Genomic DNA, 21,425 nt, shown 5'->3' with positions numbered 1-21,425 from the left:
GGTTGGCAAAGCAATCAATTTAAACTCAACCTTGCATTGATATTTGACTATCAATTTCCAGTCCATGCTTCACCAAATAAACTAAGCAATGGACTAACTAAGCTAAAATATGATTTGAGTGGCTCAAGTTCAAGAAGCTTCAGTTGCAACCCTACTAGAAAGCCAATGATGTAAAAGAAGTGGGCTTGAGATAGTCTAATTAGTTTTGTATTGCACTTTAGTGGCCACTTAGAAATGGTTGCCATATGTCCCACTGCTGACCTTGGGTATCAACAGAAACATCAAGATTTTTCATCTCAGTTAAGATCATAGCCTAGATATTTACTTGTCATTAATAGACACTTAATGAGATGGTATATTATATAAATCTCAACCAAATCTAAGCGTTGGTTATACAGCATAACAACATGCCATTTTTTTATTTTGGGAAGAGAACAATGCACAAACCATGCATCACTTCATGTCTTTGATACATTATTAATTTGATACAGTCCAATGCTCCACATGCTTGAATTCTTTTATAGCATTAAAACAAAAGAGAAAAAATTATCAAGACCAAGAAAAGAAGCATTCTCACAACTATTCACCCAAGCATGATTCTCAAATATATTAACCCCTCTTAACGATTCTCAATAACTTCGGCTTTAACTAATCTTGCACCCTAAGAGAGCTTCGATTACTCACCACTGATCTTGTGTAGAGGTAGTTTTGTTAAGCATAAGCCGACCAATGTCTCCTAAAAGCCACACTCCCTAATCTCATGATCTTAATCTCTGTCTTAAATATCTCTTTAGATCATTATTTCCTTATCTTTTTGTCCTTCTATGAAACTTCCTTCCTCTCTCATAGACACAAGTATATCGTACTACTAAGATCTAGAGGATCTTTTTAGGGGAAATCTGTTCGACTACATCAATGGTATCTGCATATAACATGGATTTCTTACATCCAACTGGATTTTTTTTTAGTTGATCGGTACTCCCCTCTACTCAATGCTTGTGTTTGAGAGAGGTTTTAAGTTCAACTCAAGATGATTGTGCAACATGAGACACCTGTTCACCTTGAGTTCACACAAGATGATTTGTCCTTCCTTCCTTACTCAAAAAAAGCTGGCTTTTTTTCTCTAAAAACATAAGCAATAATATTAGCTTCCTCTATCTTTCGCTAGTTGGTTACACACTTACATCAATTTTAATCGAACAGGTTTACCAATTACTAACAGAGAAAAGATAGAGAGCTCTGTCAACAAATAGATTTCTTCTGCCATGCAACATGAGACACATGCTCACCTTAAGTCCACCCCATTGTCCTACAAGGTTCGTATTGTGTCTTTCACATAAAAGAATAATTAATCTTCTTTTACAATGTCGACCATTGGATCGTGCTCTACACAAATCTCAAAGCGCTTCGAACTTTTCTATTCATCCACCTGTGGGGATCTTGAAGCAACCGTTGCGGGCTCGTTTGGTTCGTGGAAAATATTTTTCCTTCCAGAAATATAATTTCTGAAAAGTAGATTTCTGGAAAAATGATGCTTGGAAAAGTACTTTTGGCATGTTTGGTTGACAATGGGAAAGTGATAGATTTTTAGAGTGCTCATGTTTGGTTTACCATCCACTTTCCTGAAAAAGTTATGTATAATTCCTATTATACCCTTAATAAAAATTAGGTCTTTAATGCCTCTTTAATACTGAAGGGCTTTTTTAGAAAAAAAATAAAAATGAAGTGATTTCCAGCTTATGGAAAAGTAACTTTTTTATGTTTCTTATTGGAAAGACTTTTTAATTAAATATGAGAATTCTATTTCCATAGGAATACAACTTTTCCATCTCTCTCGTTTGAAAACTCTAACCAAACAAGAGACATCTCATTATTTTTCCATTGACCATACTTTTTCTCCTTCTTTTCTCACAAACCAAACAAGCCTTGCGAGATCCAATGGTGGATTCATGCGAAAGAAGGGGAATCCTTCTTTCTCTCTATTTAACTAACTAGTAAATTTTCCACACGATGAAATAAGCAATGGACTCTCTCTCCTTTGTTGGCGGGCCTTGGGATTTCTCTGGAGAACATAGAGATGAGTCTTCCATAGCAAGTTATGTTGCATAGTTTTAATCACATCCATGATTTCAAATGGGAAAGCTAGAGAGACATATATGGTGCATCCTCTGTTTGTGTTGTCTGATGTTGACCAGAATGCTGAATGGGCTACTCAATAATTGAGTCCCAAAGCTAGATGCCACATTTCCTTGTACTGTTTGTACAGGTAACCAACAAGTCAGTTGACATGGAGCCCAATTTATCCCCATGTTTCCTTAGTCCCTAAGGTTTGAGGTTTTGGATCATTCAGGGAATATATTCAGTCCCAGTGTCCATCTATATTCCCTTCTTTTTCTTAATTTTGATAACCAGTTTACTACTATAACATACCTATTCAACTTTATAAGTGGTTAGGTCTAACTTAGTACAGTAGAATGTCGTGTGATGTACTTTGTAAAAAAAAAAAAAACTTACATAGTTATACAATTATTACATATTGGATGAATTAAAGACAAGAATTTCAACCAACTAATAAACTTTTATGCCGAATAACATTTCGATTTATTAGTATTTTTTCCTTCTTTTTTTTGCTCTTTTTTGTTCTGTTGTGCTTGCTTGTACTTGTTTTCAATGCTTCAATAATGCAAATCTTGAGACTTAATTAAGGTCTCTATCAGAAGCCCATCTTTTGCGCCAAATAAAGGAAGGTGAGATGTGCTTTCCCAAAGGTCAGAATTTTTCTTTGGACGGTCGACTGGCAATCCATTATGGCAGCATACTCTTTCTTGAGAGAAAGGTTTTATCACCTTTTTTATTCATAAAATTTCGTTTCAAGCATCACCTATCATTGTCCCAATCATATTGACTAGGAAAAAGGGGAAGGTAACTTTGGGTGCATGGATTCAATTGTTAGTTCACCCTCAATCAATGCCCAGTTCACCAATTAAAGACTGCTTCCAAATTATTTTGATACATGGGTTCACCAACAATAATTCAATCATTAACATAAGTGACTTCACTAGAGTAGCCCACAATAAGTTTACCATTACATTTAAATTAAGTACATGGTCCTGCCATTCAATCAATGTCAAAAAAAAAATCATATATTACATGTTTTTTTTTTTTCTTCAAAGGATAACGCCACCAACTTGACTTATTTAAAAATTTAAAGGGAACACCCTTATATGTACGGGCTAATGATGCCCGTTCTTTAGCAAAGCTTGGGCACCGACCCATAGTAAGCAATAAAGAAAGAAATTATTAGGTGCATGTGGACAATGCTCGAGTTGCGAAGTGTCCCCGCAGGCTAAAGGGAGCCAAATAATAAGAGGACTAAAGCTGGCATCTGCTGCATGCCACCTTTATCTTCTCTATATAATTCTCTCCTTGCATTGCTCTTTGTTCTGTCGGATGTGGATCCTTCCCTTACCTCTCTCTCTCTCTCTCTCTCTCTCTCTGTGTGTGTGTGTGTGTGTGTGTCTCGATCCAACTTACTTCCCTACTACTACTTACCTTTGTCCAATCCCCTCAGCACTATGGACCCAATTAAGATAGAGAAGCTCCAAGCCATGAAGAGATACAGGAGGAAGCAGTCCCTCCCTACCTTCATGCAATCCTGTGTAACAGTTGTCATGCTTGGTCTATTCCTCTCAATTCCCCATTCGCTTCCCACCATTTTCTCCTCCATAAGGAAGTTCTTCTTGGTGTCTCTCCCAAGCGTTGGGGCCATCATCTGCAGGCCCAAGTGCTTGTTCATAGTCTCCAACATCATCATCATCTTCCTAGTCGGCGAGTCGAAGCTCTCCAAATCCCCGCCGACGCCTGATACATACGAAGAGTATGTGGAAAGAAGGCGAAGTATTCAAAATCTATCTAGTGGTGAAGTTAAGGTGGTGGAAAGTGTAAAGGAGGAGATTGGGAAGGAAGGTAGTGCGAGGGAGGAGAGTGTGAGGGGCCCTTCGATTGAAGAGACAAAGGAGGAAGTTGAAGAAGTGGAGCAGGAAAGAGAGAAAAGTGATGGGGTTGAGGAGGAGGAGGTGGTGGTGGAGATGGAGAAAGAGTGTGAGGAGTTGGATGAAGAGGAAGAGACGGGCTTGCCTGCAGAGGAATTGAACAGAAGGGTAGAGGACTTTATTGCAAAGTTCAACATGGAGAGGAGGCTCGAAGCAAGAACTATAGTTTCTTATGGGTGAGGAGAGAGAGTAATATAACATTAATGGTTCCAGGATAGAGAGAACTTAGTGTAATAAGTCCAGCCAAATTGAGCAAACAAACCCTGGTCTTGTGAAATCATTTGTAGACATTGAGCTCCCTATTGACTACAAGCCATATGAGATAAAAAGAGTTGGGGTTGTAAAGTTTCTCTTGTTTGTAAAGTTTATTAGACAAAAAGATAATGGGTTGGCGTGGGATTGCAAATTTATTTTCTTTTTTTCTTTTTTGTTATGTAGAATGAATTTTTATTTTGCTGATGGGATCAGTGTCTTTTTTTATTCTTTCCTTTTTTTTCAGGAGAGTGAGAACGGTATCATCAATTAATTATTCCTTCCCTGTGAATTAGCCTGGCGTATTCTATAGTTTATATAGTTCTTGTTGGTAATAATAAAATATGCTAGTAAGAAAAAAACAAATTAATACCAAATATTTTATTAATAGTGGGATCATATCCATCCATCAGATATGCAATAAAAGTCGGATCCTTGACTATAAATTTATTTTATTTTAAAAATAATTTTAATTATCTTAAGTTGTAATAGGATAGGATAAGAAACATTCTAAGCATACTTCATGAAATAATAAGCTAGGGCCCTTCGTTTCCGTGAATATCAAAAATCTCTATGCAGGTAACTTGCTCATTTTCCCAATCAATCCAAATGAGCATATGCGCCTAGCATCTCATTAACTGAGCCGAATCTAAAGCATAAAGACCAAATGTACCCTGCGTAAAGTTCTGGTCAGGTCAGGTAATCGATTTGAATCAGATATATGTTGGGTCAGTTGGGTTGAGAGTTCAAATGACCCAATCAATAATCAAGTCAAGCAAGTTGGGTTCTATGGTATCGGGTATGATTCGAGTTTCAGGTGACTCAATACCGAACCCATTTTCAAACCTAATCTATAAAGCATAGCCTGGAAATGGGCCTGGGCTAGCATGGTTATAGGTTGAGCTGTGAGTTTGGCTTAAAACTAATTTGGTAGATCTTCGGCCTAAAAATAGAGCCCAATTAAATGTTAGGCCGTGCTCGGGCCGATGCTTCACTCCTTTTGGCTTAGCCTGATGCTTAAGCCTAATAAAACCCATTCCTAGCAAGATCTCTCCTCTATCTTCTTTCTTCCTCTTGATCTCTTTCTTCTCTCTCCCCGCTCTCTCCTACCAGATCTCTCTCCCTCATTGCTCTCCCTCATCTCCCTCATCTCTCCCCCTCTCTCCATCCCACTCTCTCTCTCCACGCTGTCCCTCTCCCCCTCTCCTAATCTTTCTCCCCCCACCCAAAAAAAAAAAAATTACCTTCCCCTCTCTAATTTTGCACTAGAGCCCAATCAAGACTTAGATTCGGGCTAGTCCAATCAGGCTTTTGATTGAGCACAAGTTCGGACTTAGGTCAAACTTGAGCTAGAATTTTGAAAGAAATTTCGAACCCTGACCTAGTCTGAAATCCAAAATTCTTTGTGCTAGGCCTAGAGTGCATATATTATTATATTATATTATATATTATATATATATATACACATATATATGCATACATGCATGTATATATAATATAGAGAGAGAGAGCTAGATTTAGTTACACTTGAGTGAATCTCTACTAAGATCTGGTCAAGCCTATGTTGAATATTATAAAAAATTTCACAAGAATGATGCAAGCCATTAGATGTAATCTATTGTTTTTAAACTATTTACACTTAAAAAATATATGATTTAGAGACCCATAACATATACATCAAGTGATAAAAAAAACATATAATTTAATTTTATGTAGACGGTTCAATTTTTGATCACTCAATACATAGGCTAGAGTTTCTAAATTATATGATTTTTGGTACGTAAGTGATTTAAAAATAGTAGCTTGCATCCAACGGCTCCAATTATTGATGTAGAACCCTCATCATCTATTATATATCTGACTAGATCTAAATTAAGATCTACTCAATTGTAGCCAAGTTTGGCGCTCTCTCTCTATATATATAAGTACAAATAATTTGATCTTTGGATTTAATGAAGTTCGTCTCAGTTGTCCAAATATTTTCCTCTACTATCTAAACTTGATCCTTGTTGGGTTTTGATCTAATTAAAATCATCTCAGCTATCCAAAATAGGACCAAAATTTGACAAATTAATAGATCCTAAGATGAAGAGAACATATGTCTACCAAATACCAATAAACATCAAGTTTCAGGTGACAATATTAAAACAATGATTCCTGCGCACTTCAGGTTTCTGTAAGTTAATAGATTACGAAATAAACAACCCAATCTCCTATCTTGGTAAAGTTAAAAAGCACAATGTACCATTTTAGACTTTGTTTTTTTCTAGGCTCTTGGTTGACTTACTTGATCATCGATATGCAAATAAATCTTCAATTATTCTATCAAACTATGCATATATTTTGATGATTATAAATTGTAAAGATTTGATTGCCATATTATTAATTTTGTAATCCAGAGGCGGAAATACCCTTTTCTTTCAAAAGGGTCTTGATCCATATATTTGTGTCTGAATAAATTTCTACCCTAACCATTGAAGTAATCTCTCTCAAATTAAGAAACCTAGTTCCAGCAAGACTCCAACACGTAAATTTCTGGATTAAAAAAATCATTATCTTTTTTTTAAAATTAAATTGAGATAATAAAATCGAAACGATCTTCTATCCAATCCGATTGGAGGCTGGGAGTATTTTTCGCTTCCAAACTCGCTTTGATGATTTCCAAGCACACTCAGACGTTGGATTCCTGATCATCCATGGCCAAGTCCACCCCTGTTCTTCTAGTCCTACCTCTACACACCGAAGTATTAAGATGGATGGCCATGAACGAATAGGTTTGCTCTAGCCTGTTTAGTCCATCAGAGGCCACCATGCTTGACCCTCTGCGGTCCCATTGCTTTTTTTGGAGACCACTTTTGTGACAATAGGCCCAGAATGGGCTGAAGTCGGTGGCCCAAAAGAGAAACGGAACAGGAAATTGTGATCGCGGTCCCTTGCTCCTTCCTCAGGCTAGATGGGGTGGAGGTGTCGTGGCCACTCCGCAGTAGCCCCACGGCCGTACCGCGGCAGCCCCATAGCCGCTAGGAATGGCCGCCAGTCATGCTTAACCGCCGCAGGAATCGTAGCGGCGAACAAGCCACTATCCCATTCAGAAACCGTTATAAATCCACCTTTTTTCTGCCACCAAGCCATCATCTTCGAGCCTCTCCTCCCCCCCTTCTCCTTCTTCTCCAGTGGCCGGCGTGCCACCCCAGCAGAGCGCCGCGGCCCAAAGCTCCCACTTCTCCCTCTATGTCATCCGAGTGCCCTATTTTTTTTGATTTCTCCTCGTTGCCGGAAGTGCCGCCACCGCCGCCGCTTGACCGCCAGACCGAGCCACCCTCGACCAAGAACCCTCCTCTCCACCACTCACCGGTAAGCTTCCCTTCCCTCTGTTCTTTTACTTTTGGTTAGATAGAGGCCAATTTCTTTCTCTATTCCGGCTCCAAACCGGGACTACTGTCGATCTCTTCCCTCTTGCCGGTCGTCACAACGGCTACCGGCCGCCAATGCGGTCGGTAGGGCCATCGACCAGACAACAGCCCTCGGCCACCCCGCCAGCTTTTCCTTCCCTCTCTTCGGACAATGGCCCCCAGCCACCAGGACACGGCCACCCCGCCAGCTTCTCCTTCCCTCTCTTCCCTTTATCTCTTCTTCCTCCTTGTTCAACGGGATGAAGCATACCCACACCCACAGTGATCAGTTTTGGGCCGTGAACATTCAATTGGGCCCTATTCAATTTGGGTCCAACTTAGTGATTTTAGGCCCTATTGAGCCATGCCCATTGCGGGCCAAATTTGGGACCAGTTCAGCCATTTTAGGCCCTGTTGGGCCATACCCATTGTGTGGGCCCAATTCAGTCATCTTGGTCCTTGTTGGGTCATGCCCTTTGGTGGGCCAAATTTGGGCCTTGTTGGGCCATGTCCATCGTGGGATGACTTCGGGCCTTGTTCATTCTATTGGGCCGTGTCTATTATGAGTCGTGTCTATTATGGGTCCTATACCTTTTGGGCCCTGTTCACCCTATTGGGGCAGTGTTCATTGTGGGTCATATTAATTTTGAGCCCTGCTCATCTATTATGGGTCGTATTCCTTTTGGCCCTGTTCATTCATTATGGGTCATATTTCTTCCGGGCCCTATTCATCCATTGTGGGCCGAGTCCGTTCATTATGGACTAGATACATTGATTATTCCAGGTTTACCTAGGCCAAATATCTCTTTTCTGATTTTGGTCAAACCAGACTAAGTAGGCCAAGCCTGATTGAACCTAACTAAGTGGATCAAGCCCAAAAGCTCAATTAGACTTAGATTGTGTATCTCTTTCTCCCTCTAAGCAAGCCCACATTCTGACCAGATCTAGACCTTTTTTCTAAATGTCAATCCGAATCACTCAGACCAAGCCCAAGACCGAGATCAAACCAAATCCAAATCCAAGCTAAGATTATCTCTCCTCTCCTTTTTCTCTCTCTAGACATGCTCGAGGATCCTAGTGTAAGCTATTTTCTTCCTGTTGTTCAAATCCAAGTTGACCCAGTTTAGAGATCCTGAACTGCCTCGATCCCTGGGAAGTAGACCAGCCATGACTTCAGCCCCAGCTAGATTTAACTAATTTTGATCTTTATTTGACCCATTAAATACTCTTGGCTCGGACTAACCTGAGTAGTCAGGCACCGTTACCCGACCAACCTGATCTGGGGGCATGAGATAGTAGTGTTTAATTTTGACTTTTGGAATAATATTAAAATTAATAATATTTTAATAATATTAAACAGGTGCATCTGACCCGTTTTTCTGAAGTACGATTTAAAGCAAAACGAGGTAAGCAACTTAATACTTCAAAGTATATTTTCCAAAGTGTTTGGCAAAGTAATTATTAGTGGATTAATTTTGAAATATGTTTTGTACTTAGTAAAATGGTCAAATATGCTAAATATTATTTTAAAATTTTGTTATATACTATAAAATCTGTAAAATATGACTGGGCAACTTATAAAATCTATTTTTATATGTATATATTCTCAGCATGGCTATGATCTGTTCTGGCTTCACTAATGGAGATTATTCGTTGGCCCTATCAACTTGTATATGTGAAAAACTAGTTTCAACACCGTGCCACCAATGATAAGAATAGTAGATTATGACACCGTTACCACCGGTGATTAATAATAGTAGATTTGGACACTGTTGCCACTAGTAGTTAATAATAGTCGATTTGGCACTTTATGCAACCCATGCCACTGCGTTACGTGGCTTTAACCAATTTATGTTGAGACTTTAGTATCAGAGTTTTTATAAAAATACTTAATAAATTTCAAAAAAAATATACTTATTTGTGATTTAATTTCCAATCATTATTTTTTATTTTGATTAATCATCTGTAATGCTTTGACCCCACTCTAGGATATTATGTTGCTTACTAGGCTAGTATAGCTCATTATTATATTTTATCTTTTTTCAGATCCAGATGCATGATCGCACGGGATTGGAAAGTGCACTAGATTTCTAAAGATTTCTTTCAGTTATTGGCATTTTAAATAGACTAGTTATAATAATTGATTTATCTTGTCATATATTATTTTGAAACTTTGAAAGATTGCTTTGAGTATATTATTGATTTAAAAAAATCAGAAATTTATCATTGCTTTGATATGATCTGCAGCCTTGCATGCCTGTATGATTCGCCGTACATGCGTGCAGCGTCTGACGTGCTTCGAGCTTGAGGCACGACAACTTTTGCTTTCCTTGTGGGTAGAGATGGCAAAGAATTAATATTGTTGGTACATAAAAAAGAGAAACTATTTTTTCGGACCTTACATTGAGGTCCTATTTGGAAGAGCTTTTGGTGAGCCGGAAAGCACTTTCTGACCCTCCAAAAGTTTTTGGATAGAATAAAGATGTTTGGTAAAAAAAATCAGAAAGGTGTTTTAGCTTTGTGGAAAAGCTAAAACAGCTTCTTGAGAAAAGCTCCAAAATAGAGTTTTTTCGAAAAAACACTTTTAGTATATGTCAGAAAGTTGTTTTGGTTTATAATTTTTCTTTTTTTTTGGACCAAAATACCAATAAAAAAATATCATAATTATAGAAAATATTCCTTTGTATTACAAAAATCAGCAGAAATCCTAATAAAAAACAAGAAACACAAAAATTAGTTCCTAAAAATATTATATTAAAAAAATATTAATATATAATGATAATAATTATAATATTTTACACCTTTATTATTATATTCTACTATAAATATAATATTATATTACATTATATCATAATACATTATATATTATATTATATAATATCAAATTATATTATATTATTATGCTATAGTATATAATATTATATTACTATATTATAATAATATTATAATATATTGTAGTAATCTCATATTATATTATATATTTATTTATTAATATATATTATATCTTATTATGCTCTGTTGTATAATATTATACAATATTTTTTATAGTAATTTCATCATACTAAAAGTATTTTCTCAGATTGTTTACCTTCCACAACACTTTAGAAATATAGTTACCAAACAACAAATAATTTTTTAGAAAAACTATACTTTAAAAAACTCTAATTTTGAAAGCTGTATTATCAATAACTCTATCAAATGGAGCTTAAACTATTCAGTCTATATATCTACATTGATGTGAAGCACTCTTATGATATACAAATATATATATATATACACACACACACATATTTAAGGTTTATCGTATCTGACCCTTGCGGCATGACCAGCCTAAGGGAACTACTAGTAGGCCATCGGCCATGGCCAAGAAAACTATTAGTTGGCCACAACGGATACCTAAGCATTACAGAAACATTCGAGAATTGTAATGGTGCAAATAATTAGGGTTCTTCTCACCATGCGTACAAGGCTTTAGAAACTGGATTAAAATTAGTTCGTGGTGGTCTGAGTTTGTAAATCAGAACGATGCAAACTATTAAAAAGAAAAAAATCACCAGACAAATCCAATGCAAAAATTGGTTATTGGCTAAATCATAGATGCAAAAATCGGTGATGGCCGAGTAGTAGGCGAGGCCCGACTGTTACCATCAACCTACCAAACAGCATAAGAGTTCATGAAATGAAAACCACATCAAATTTGTACCTCTTCAGTGGCATCAATCACCAGTGGCAAGCTAAACGCTAAAACGTTTCTCAATATTACAGATATTACAACAACAAATAAACAATCTGTAATCATAGACTCTGGACCAACCTATATCCCAGTCTTTTTCTTTTTTTTTTTCTTTTGATAAGCAGGGAGGTCAGAGACTCCAAAGAAGGTAAACCCCTATCATCATACTCAATCAGGCGAGGCAAAATCTGAATGAAAAATAGAGCTTAGACATTTTGGCAGTTAAATTTTCAAACAATGCCATCAGTTATAAGTCCATGGGCGAGCAGCCACAGCAGTTTACAAACCTTCAATTTCATGCAGAGACCCTCCTAACTTCAGATGAATCAACATCCACAGTAACGGATGAGGCATAAAACATACCTAGAAAACGCAAGGCTGTTTGAGAAACCCATGCCCACAGAGCCATGTGTACTTGTTCATGACAACTTTTTGCATCAAAGTTTATCATTAGCCTACACTCACGATGGCCAAAACTTCTAACAAAATTGTAAAGAAATATAAGTATTTGACAACAAAAAAATTAACCAATTCTATCAATTAATAGAGACGAAATTTTCTTAAAAAGAGAAACAGCTCCGATGGACTGATCTGAAACACTCAGAAAACCTAGTACAGCAGGAAAAAATTAACCATCTAATAACTCGAAAAAGCTCTCTCGCCAACCGAAGCTAGAAATACTGTTACACAGGCACTAAGAGGTCTCTCAAAAGCAGGTAAAGGCCCTGCAGGTTAGAGTCAGTGTGGATCCAAAGTGGATCACGTCAAAAAATAGGTATGCAATAAGAATTCTCATTCAATCCTAATTGGTTGGCAATTTCCAACATAAAAAAAATCTTGATCCATCTCTCGTCACTGCATAATCAGTATCCTCAGAGTATAACAGCAGCCTTCTCCTTGGAAATAAGAGGAATAGGACTAGCTACCAAAGGTTCATAATGGTCAGCTCCGGCACCACACCAGCCTGTAAATTTCAAAACTGATCAAAACATAAACAGCAAAACTATAATTTCTGACTTTTGACAAGGAATCAGATAACCAGACATATATAATATAACTAGGAGAAGGAGATCTGCATGGTAGATACTTGCTTTATACTAAATATCTTCACAACTTTTCCAGGATGGTATCCATGAAAGAAAAGAGGAGAGGAGAAGAAGAGGGGGGCACCACTCATTTTTATTTTTAATTTATGAGACCGGTGTAAACCTTGATAGTTTCCAGTATGGTATCCAAGAAGGAGGAGGGGGGGGGGGGGTATAGTATTATATAGCATATTTTTCACCATTTATTTGACTGGCGTAAACCTTGATAGTTTTATCTATGTTTAATAGATAAACATTACCCATTCCCTTTTACAAAACAAAAAGAATAAATAAAGAACTTGCCCAATTTCAAGTACACAATGGCTTAGCAAACGATATTCAGATGTGATGCAATCTATTATGAACTATAAACAAGCAACAAAACATGTATATGTAAATTTAGTTGTCCAGTCTATAAAGTGAACGAAAGGGAAGTGTGCAAAGCCTGTGCACAAGGTAGCCAGAAAAATTGTCTGCACATATCAATAAGCAATAGAAGCACTTGCCGTTACCTAGAAGGCTTAAGGCTAATGATACTACAAACTACTATATTTGTGCTAGCGAGACTCGAAGAAACTTGACTAATGTGCAGATAATTTATGTTCAGAGGTGCAGGCATGGGTCTGATGCAAGAAAAGCTAAGCCAAAACTCAAACATTTTGGAGGCAGAAGCACCTAGGCGCATGCAAAGTGTGACCAAATATAGTTAAGTAACCAAAATCCCTTGTTTGGTAGTTGTAAGAGCTTTTATAAATAAATTTGGATGTAGATGTCATGTCAAAGCAGAGAAATTTTAGAGATCAAAATATAACTCTAATTTTGCTACACTCACTCTTGATAAACTATGCTTGCATTATATGACGAATGACTCGAAGCTGAGTTAGTACATCAAAAGAATTAAGAAGCAGAGGCAAGTTCTAAATAAATACTCCGAAGTTTGTGCTAGAAGAATCTATCAAGCTCATATGAGGAAATCTGACAACAATAGGGCTTAATTTTATTGTTTTAAGAACAATATATGATACAATGATAATGATCACCTGCAAAATTAGTTGCACTAAAATGGCAAGAAATGGCTACATACCTGTGCCTTTCATAAACAGAAAAATTGGAGGTCCACAAATCTGACCCCTAGGTTGGTGTGGGAGAAAGAAGACACAATTGTCTTCATCAACCATTGCATCTGAACCATGTGCTTGAACCTGATAACATAAAAAAGTAAATGAAATTTACAGAAGATATACCCACATGTAGCAAAGAAATATTGTTCATTTTAACATTTTTTGAGCCAGCGTGTCTCTCTTTAAACAATAAGATTCAAATTGTTTGCCAAAAATGGAAAGACACCCAATTTTCTAGACATTTTAACACGATAGTTGGAAATCACATTGTTCACTGTAACATATCTGTCCAGCTGTATATTTCCTTTTAAACAATACTATCAAAATTGTTCACTTTAACACTCTTTTACTCGGCACCGTTGTTATCCTTAAATGCCTTTTCAGAGGAAGATGGTCAGTCTAATCCATGACAAAGTTTAAAAAAAATAAACACACACACACACACACACAAAAACCATGCCAATTACAATGAATCTGAGACGTGTATAATATGATGCCCTCTTCACTGTACTTTGTCAATCTTCATTGGAACCAATGAGAAACAAGCCTACATTGAACCGCCTCACAATGAGATGTCAAATTGAACAAGCCATCAAGCATCCTTCCCGAGTGTCTTAATTGGTTTTCTTAGACATGCAACTCCAATCAAATAGCCACTTTGTTGATGGCTATCTTTTATCATTAGGCCCCATAGCCTCTGACCTTTTGACCTTCATACCAGTAACGTAAGGCTAATTATAAGGCATCAATCTAGGTGCATTATCCTTTTTGCACATACATTTAAAACACCTAAAATCTACGATGAACTATGAACTGCATGTCTACTCCAGACTATTTGCTAAATCTTTCATTTAATTGTCACCAAAAATGTCAATAATCTAACAAGCCACATATTTTGCCTCAAAATTATTGTGTATCCATTCTTTTGAGCATGACTTGGAAATTTTAGACAATAAATGCCCAAGATGCTTGAAAAACTAGAACTATTCACACATACATTGCACCATCATACACCAACTCTGTAAGTACACTCCTACCTATGAGCAGGCTTCTAGTCTATTAAATAAAGATCTAAAACTCAACTTGCATTATTCACCAAACATGCAATATTTTACATGAAGTATATATGATTTAAGATGGTAGGGATGGATTTATTTGCATTTTACATGACAATTACGATCAAAGTGCTTTGCATTTTACCCAATTTCATCGTAATCAATGCTTCACGACTGTGTCCATTTGACCAGTAATATGACCAAGCAAACTTAATGCCATCAGTGATGTAATAGTCATCTGAAACTTGACAGCTACAAGTTGTTGTCATATTGTTAAGCATTCTACATTGCATTACTCTCACCATAAGGACTGCATTATTAACATTACAAATTCACGAATACGCATTATAAACAAGGATTCATAAGAAGTCGTAATAGGTACCTGGATTTCATGGTCAACCAACTTGGCATTTTATGCAGGCTCCTTAAGCTTTGCACTCTCTTTCTAAGGACCTTGCAAAATTTAACATCAGACTTTTCTGTCCTTCAAGTTCAGTAGACTTCTCTTCGTTTCACCATATTTTTTTTGATCTTCTTAATTAATTTTATGACCACAAATCTTCACTATTTCTTTAAAATCAAATGTCCAGCTTATCACTTTTTTACCTCCTTCATTTCAATGGTTTGCTTCTAGTTACAACCGTGGTCATAAAAGCTCATACAATGACAAAAATGGTAGCAAAAGGAAGAAACACTTTGTATACTTTTCCAAACTTCTAGATTTTCCTCAACAAGAACACTTAATCAAGATCATCACCTTCAACTCAAGTTTCTCCTGATCAACATTATTCATTGCTAAACAAGAAACACCTTAATGACTTGCTAACAAGCAACACCTTATGATGATCTTGCTAAACAAGAAAGGTGTTCCCTCTTCTCACCAACACTACTTCACTCTAATACCAGATGCAACATTATATATATGATCACTTTCTATAATGACTGAATACAAGATCTGGAAGATAGGGAGTTCACAGTAAATACATGAGAAAAAAGCAAGAGATGAGACTAATGGAATTTGACAAAGATTCCTGCATTCAATATGGACAGTGGAAGTGAATCCAGTATAGAATAACTTAAAACAACAGCCATTCCATGTTACTGTTGAAACAAATAAGCTTTCCAATCCTCATGTTCATCTTTTATGACATATCTTTTTAATTGATTTTTTTTATCATTTTATTTGGAAAATAAAATCTATAGACTTGTCATTTAAATTTCTGTTCCACCTGCTTTTTGATGCCAAGGAAAACGCTTGGAGATCAAAATGAAGAAAGGTACATGACTGGTCTCTCATTTACCCTTTCTTGTACATGTGCAACACTATTAATTAGAGCTAGGCATACTTTACAGAGATACATATATCAGTAACACCAGAGTCAGCAAAACAATGCAATATCTAACAAATATCAAACAACATGGAATAAAAACTTTTCCATCTCATAAAAACCAACACAAGTACAAAAGCACAACACACACATGCACATGAATATATCCCAGGTGCACGGACTTTCATTTAAAAAACAAAAAGAATGCAAGATGAGAAGAATATTATTATCATACACTCACCACATAAACTTCTTGCTTGAACTCTGTTGCCAAGCTCTCAATTGCAATGTCATCCCCAAAAGCTGCAGCATGGCCATCCCAGTTCTCATCTACGCTTAACAAGCCCTCTTCTGTATACTGCAAAGTGATTATGTCGTGTTCATCTTCTTGAGAGCCAGAGATGGACATATACTTTGCCCAACTAGGCCCATCATTCACAGCAATGCATCTCTCCTTATAAATAGATTCTGCTGCAACTTCCCTGCAACCAATGTTGGATATAATAATGATAACCTGTTGTTGATAATTACACTGCAACATAACTGCTTGAAAATTTGAAGAAAGATTCAACCGAAGCTTTCTTTTAGGCCACTGTATCATAGAAGAATGTGTTAATGGGGGAGAAGAACACTGGATATGAAGCCAATCAAGAACCATAATTTTATAAAATGGCACACTATAGAATGGAAATTAAAAGGGCATGGTATGTTACAAGTCATAATAATTTTCTAGTTTTCAGTAACTGCTTTGATCTCTCAATTATTCATATGAAGGTAACAATGTAAACCGATTACCCTGCTGATTCGCCCATTCTTTGAGCGTGGATTATCGTACTATGGTCTCTGTCCATATTTTGCCAATTTATGATGTCTACACCTTAGTACTATGGACAAATTCACTTCAGATCATGCAAAAAGAATCAAGGGAAAGATAATATGCGAAAGAAAGGAGAGTGCGTGCATGCATGTCTGTGCTTTAAGAAAGTCAAAAGAGTCCAAAACTGCAGTTCATGCAATCAATTGGCCCATTTTTTAGCCCTTGTTTTTAGATGATTATACCAGCAACTATATGCTTAGCAACCATGTTTTGAAATTTCCATACTTTGTTGTAATCATGCCCAATATACAGCATGCAACCAAGATGCAGTTATTCACACAACCAAGTCATGCACCAAATCTATTATGATCCATTCAGGACTATTATAATGGGTAAAAAAATAAAATTTGGTTGAATAAAATATCACTATATGTTACAGTTATAGTAACATGGAATAACTTATACTAACAGGATAACAATGTCATAAATACTAAGTCTTCGATGAATATTATCATACATAAATTCAAAAAATTACTATTACAACTTTCAAACATTAATTAATTAATAGCAACCAATTTGGTAAATATAGGTAGGACGGGGGCTCTCAAACCCATCCATGCAAGAAAAAAGAGGAATAAAGAAAGAATGGAAAGAAGAAGAAAAGGAAAGAAAGAAAGGAAGGAAGGGAAAAGAAAAGGAAAAAAAAATAGAAGGAAAGAAAAAGAAAAACGAAAGAAGGGGCACCTTCCGAAGATATGCGCACTACGGAAATGAAGGAGGGGCAAAGAAAAAGAAGAAAGAAATGGAAGAATGGAAAAAAAAGAAAGAAAGAAGAAAAAAAAAGAAAGAAAGAAGAAAAAAAAGGGAAGAGAGAAGATGAAAAGAAAAAGGGAAAAAGAAACGAAACCAAGGTAGAAGATAGAGAAAGGAAAGGAAGAAGAAAAAAAAACAAATAAGGGAAGAAAGAAATACAGATGGAGAGTACCTACAAGAAAGGCCATAATAGTGGGGCATCCCGTCCAATAGAGAAATAGGGACACCCCCGTCTCACAGGATTTAAAATTTTGATAACAAATATAGCTATTGCATTCCATAATTATGGTGGGCATGCTATATATTTAATGATTAATATTTATATAATGTTTTATATGTGACTAATGCAAAAGAGGTTGCAGAATTGTTAGTGGTCATTATAACGGAATTATTCAACTTATACAAAATTACTATTAACAACCAACCCTTACAAAATTAGATTTGACCTACAGTTTATACTTTGATTATCTTGTCCAAATCTAAGGCATCATCTTCTGTAAATTATTTTTTACTACAAAAGGGAGAGCATTTATTAAAACAAATCCTCCACACCGCATCTTGAGTAATTTATTCTCCAACTCTAATGCTAAAACATTAGCTTCAACTAGTACTAACCTACAAAACTCCTTAATTTTGATTTACAAAAGGAACCACTAATCATCATTCATAGTTACATGCTGAGCACAAGCTGCAAAAAGGCTAGATAATTCATGTATGCTTTGCCATTGAAACAGCTTCAGCATTACATGCCTACATGTTTTTATATAAGAAATCCACCCACACTCTACATGACACGCACCAAATCTCCTTGTTATGTGGTCCCTGCATGCTTTTGTTACATAACCCACTTCAATGATTTTTTTTTCCTGAAAAACAAGTGGGATCCTGGCTGAAAATCAGATTGAGAAGGGGATCAAACCAATGACTCGAATGTTACCAACTCAATCAATTGGCACCCCCAATGAAAGAAACATTTGTAGTCACTATAAAGTACATCCAGGCAGCATGCCACAATAATTTTAAATATCAGTTTCTTGCAACTCTCTCTCTCTCTCTCTCTCTCTCTCTCTCTCTCTCTCTCTCTCGGTATAAGTGTAAACCACAATCCTGAAATATATTAAAAGTAGGGTGCATAAAATTTGATAAAAATCTTTGCTTATACAAATGTGGACTTCCTGAAGTAGCTAAAGGTTAAAAATTCGACGCACCCCTTCTGTTAAAGCGGTTCAGGGTTACAATTAATTTCATTTTTTTTAGCTAAAGATCTTATGTCAAATTAGTATCAAATCAGTTTTGAAGAACTGCCCAAGTCCTACACGTTCATACTGTCTAGATCCGAGATTAGAGCGAGCATTTTAAATTTTAAAAGAAAAATATATTACTATAAAAGAACCATAGCATCATCTGAACCCATGAATATATCATGTAGTTCCAAAAAAATTGAAATAAAAACAAACAACTACAGATAGATCTAAAGGCAAGGAAAAATAATGGAAAAAAATGGATGCAAGAAATGAAATTTAAATTTAAAATTAGAAAAGAAAAAGTGAGATAATAACGTCTCAAGATCAAGATTGCTACCTGTGGAGCCCCAAATCTACGAGCTCTTGGATGGCGGCTTCCAGGCCCTCCCGATCCACCTTCCTCGCGAGGAGCTTCACCTCCTGGACCACGTGGATCCCCCAACCGGCCTTCAGATCCGGAGAGTAGAGGTGCCGGATCGCCGCATCTACCGCCTCCCTCCCTTCCCTTTCCCCCGATCCGTGGTCCTCTAGGAACCGCCGCACCGTCCGCTGCCTCAGTTCCCGCGGTCCCATCCCCTTCGCCGCCGTCCCCATCGCCCTCCCTGCCGCGGTAAACAGGCAGTTCCCGTCCGCCTCAACCTCACCGCCGTGCTCCAGCCGGAAAACCGTCCCCGGCGCCGACGCGTCCTGGGGATTCCGCCAGAACACCCCCCGCGCGTGGATCTTCTCCAAGTGCCGCCGCTGCTGCTGCTCCAGCCCGGACACGGCCCCCCATGCGGCGGCAGCGGTGGTGGCCGGATCCGCCTCCGCCGGCGGAATCGTGGAGGCAGGGGGTGGGATCTCCGGCCATTGGAGGAGGGGCGGCGAGGGCTTTAGGGTATCGGCGACGGCGCTCGAGTCGCAGAGAAGCTTTCCCATCGCCTCCTCCTCTCTCTAGGGCTTCTTCTCCCTTCCCGTTTCTCTAATTTTCTTCTCTCTACCCTTCCTTAGAGAGATAGAGAGAGAAAGAGAGGGAGAAAGAGAGAGAGAGCCCCCGTTATAGCGGACCGGATGAAGACGAAGGACACGTGGCGGATTATTATAGGATGGCATTGGCGATCGTGCCGCCGGGACAGGATAATAACCGGGTATCCGTTGGGATTTTTTTATTTTTCTTTTCTTTTATCACACGAGTGGTTGGTTACAGCTGGAAATGTTTGACTTTTGACCGCTTTGTTGTGCGTTCCCACACTGAAACCGTTAGCGAAAAAGGAAATTCCAAGATCAGCTATCTGAATCTAGAGAGGAAACTCTTCACGAAAACAGTACATACTACGCGTGGCACCGACTAATTTCAACATGAAATGCTTCCTGTTTGTCACTCACAGCTGCTCCTAACGCTGGAACAGAATAGAGCATAGCTTACCCTGGAATAGGGAATCTTGTGGGTGTGACTTGAAGCATTGTCAGAAATCAGCTGTTCGAACTCAAACAGGATATGACTCGAAATCATTAAGTTGCCTCACAGCACATCAAAGTGACAACGTGTCGATGAATGATTCTTGCACAACTGACTGTTTCCTATTCGTAAATTACAGCTGTCCGACAAAATAGGAAGTCGGCCTTTGTGCCCGTAGGGTTTCCAAAGGATGGGATTGGGTTCAAAGGGGAGATATTCTCATCGAGATTCGTGCAGTTGGGTTTCAACGGTGGGATGGGTCAAAAGGAGAGATTTCGATGGAGTCGCGCGGTTTGGTGCCTCTACGTTGGACGTTACGTAGTTGCGATCCCCCGGGTCGCTAGGATGTGCCACGTGGCATCTTCGGAGAATACGTTGACCGGAATTACTTTGACCGTTTGCTGGTTTCTTACTCCGACGGAGAAGAAGCGGTGATAGAGCAGCGTGTATCCGGAGGGAGGGAATAGGGAGATGACACGTAAGCATTACGGCAATACAAAAGATTTTGTTTCAAGAGTTTTTTTTTTTTTTTAATTGTGACATTACATGGCTCCCCACGAGCCGCAGTCCTGACACGTCCCCAAAACTCTTGGAACAGACAAAAAAAAAAAAAAAAAAATCTTAAGCACAAAGTTGATGAATTCTGCTGCTCGGTGGGAATTTGGATGGAAAGGTGTGAGAAAATGACTTTTCTTAGGTTGTTTCCTTGTGGTCTCCGAAACGTTGCCATAATTTTTCCGCCTATGTCCATGTCTACATCGAGTTTTACTAAGTATTGTGACGAGCTTTTACTTCTTAATCATATGCCATGTTGGTTGGATAGCCAAGTAAGAGGTTTTGTTACAAAACAGATGTATAAAGTCACAGTATAGGTGTTTCTCGTATGTGTTAATAAGGGAATGATGTAGATTTTTATATATTGTGGCATCGATCAATTTCTAAGCTGTAAAATTGTCAAGTAATGCTATTGATCATGCATGTTGATTGCTACCGAGCCCACCACTTCTACGGGACAATCAGAGATTAGTGTAATGCATAAAAAGGTAGGTGTCAGTAAAGATCTAAATACCATCTAACCCATCTTTAAAAAAAATT

The 21,425-nt window shown here is 37.7% G+C and overlaps 2 protein-coding genes and 1 long non-coding RNA gene across 4 annotated transcripts; 2 read left to right on the top strand and 1 right to left on the bottom strand.

Moving 5' to 3' along the window:
• The first annotated feature begins 3,449 nt into the window (after positions 1 to 3,449).
• On the top strand, positions 3,450 to 4,511 carry LOC103713734 (uncharacterized). Its single transcript, XM_026807197.4, has one exon. The coding sequence runs from the start codon at positions 3,576 to 3,578 to the stop codon at positions 4,230 to 4,232; it is 657 nt and encodes a 218-aa protein (XP_026662998.3). The 5' UTR covers positions 3,450 to 3,575; the 3' UTR covers positions 4,233 to 4,511.
• A 2,767-nt stretch (positions 4,512 to 7,278) lies between these two features.
• LOC149751466 (uncharacterized) lies at positions 7,279 to 10,103 on the top strand. The gene is made up of 3 exons (XR_016398168.1): positions 7,279 to 7,658; positions 9,057 to 9,102; positions 9,743 to 10,103. It is a non-coding gene; the product is annotated as an uncharacterized LOC149751466 (long non-coding RNA).
• A 1,849-nt stretch (positions 10,104 to 11,952) lies between these two features.
• LOC103713733 (Gap junction beta-4 protein) lies at positions 11,953 to 20,028 on the bottom strand. 2 transcript variants are annotated; one of them, XM_008800749.6, is made up of 4 exons: positions 19,230 to 20,028; positions 16,260 to 16,500; positions 13,599 to 13,716; positions 11,953 to 12,393 (listed from the first exon to the last, which is right to left on the bottom strand). In XM_008800749.6, exons 1-4 carry the CDS (start codon positions 19,808 to 19,810, stop codon positions 12,302 to 12,304), a joined length of 1,032 nt encoding a protein of 343 aa, XP_008798971.3. In that variant the 5' UTR covers positions 19,811 to 20,028; the 3' UTR covers positions 11,953 to 12,301. The 2 variants fall into 2 exon arrangements, with proteins under 2 accessions (XP_008798971.3, XP_038986881.2); XM_039130953.3 differs by having other exon boundaries at positions 12,043 to 12,408; positions 19,230 to 19,907.
• Between the last annotated feature and the right edge of the window lie 1,397 nt (positions 20,029 to 21,425).

Source organism: Phoenix dactylifera, chromosome 13 (assembly GCF_051530095.1).
Source record: "Phoenix dactylifera cultivar Ajwa chromosome 13, Ajwa_hap1_PhDact_Kaust_v1.1, whole genome shotgun sequence".
In the NCBI taxonomy this organism is placed as follows: Eukaryota; Viridiplantae; Streptophyta; class Magnoliopsida; order Arecales; family Arecaceae; genus Phoenix; species Phoenix dactylifera.
The sequence above is the reverse complement of the archived record's forward strand: the minus strand, read 5'-3'. Positions and strand labels throughout refer to the sequence as shown.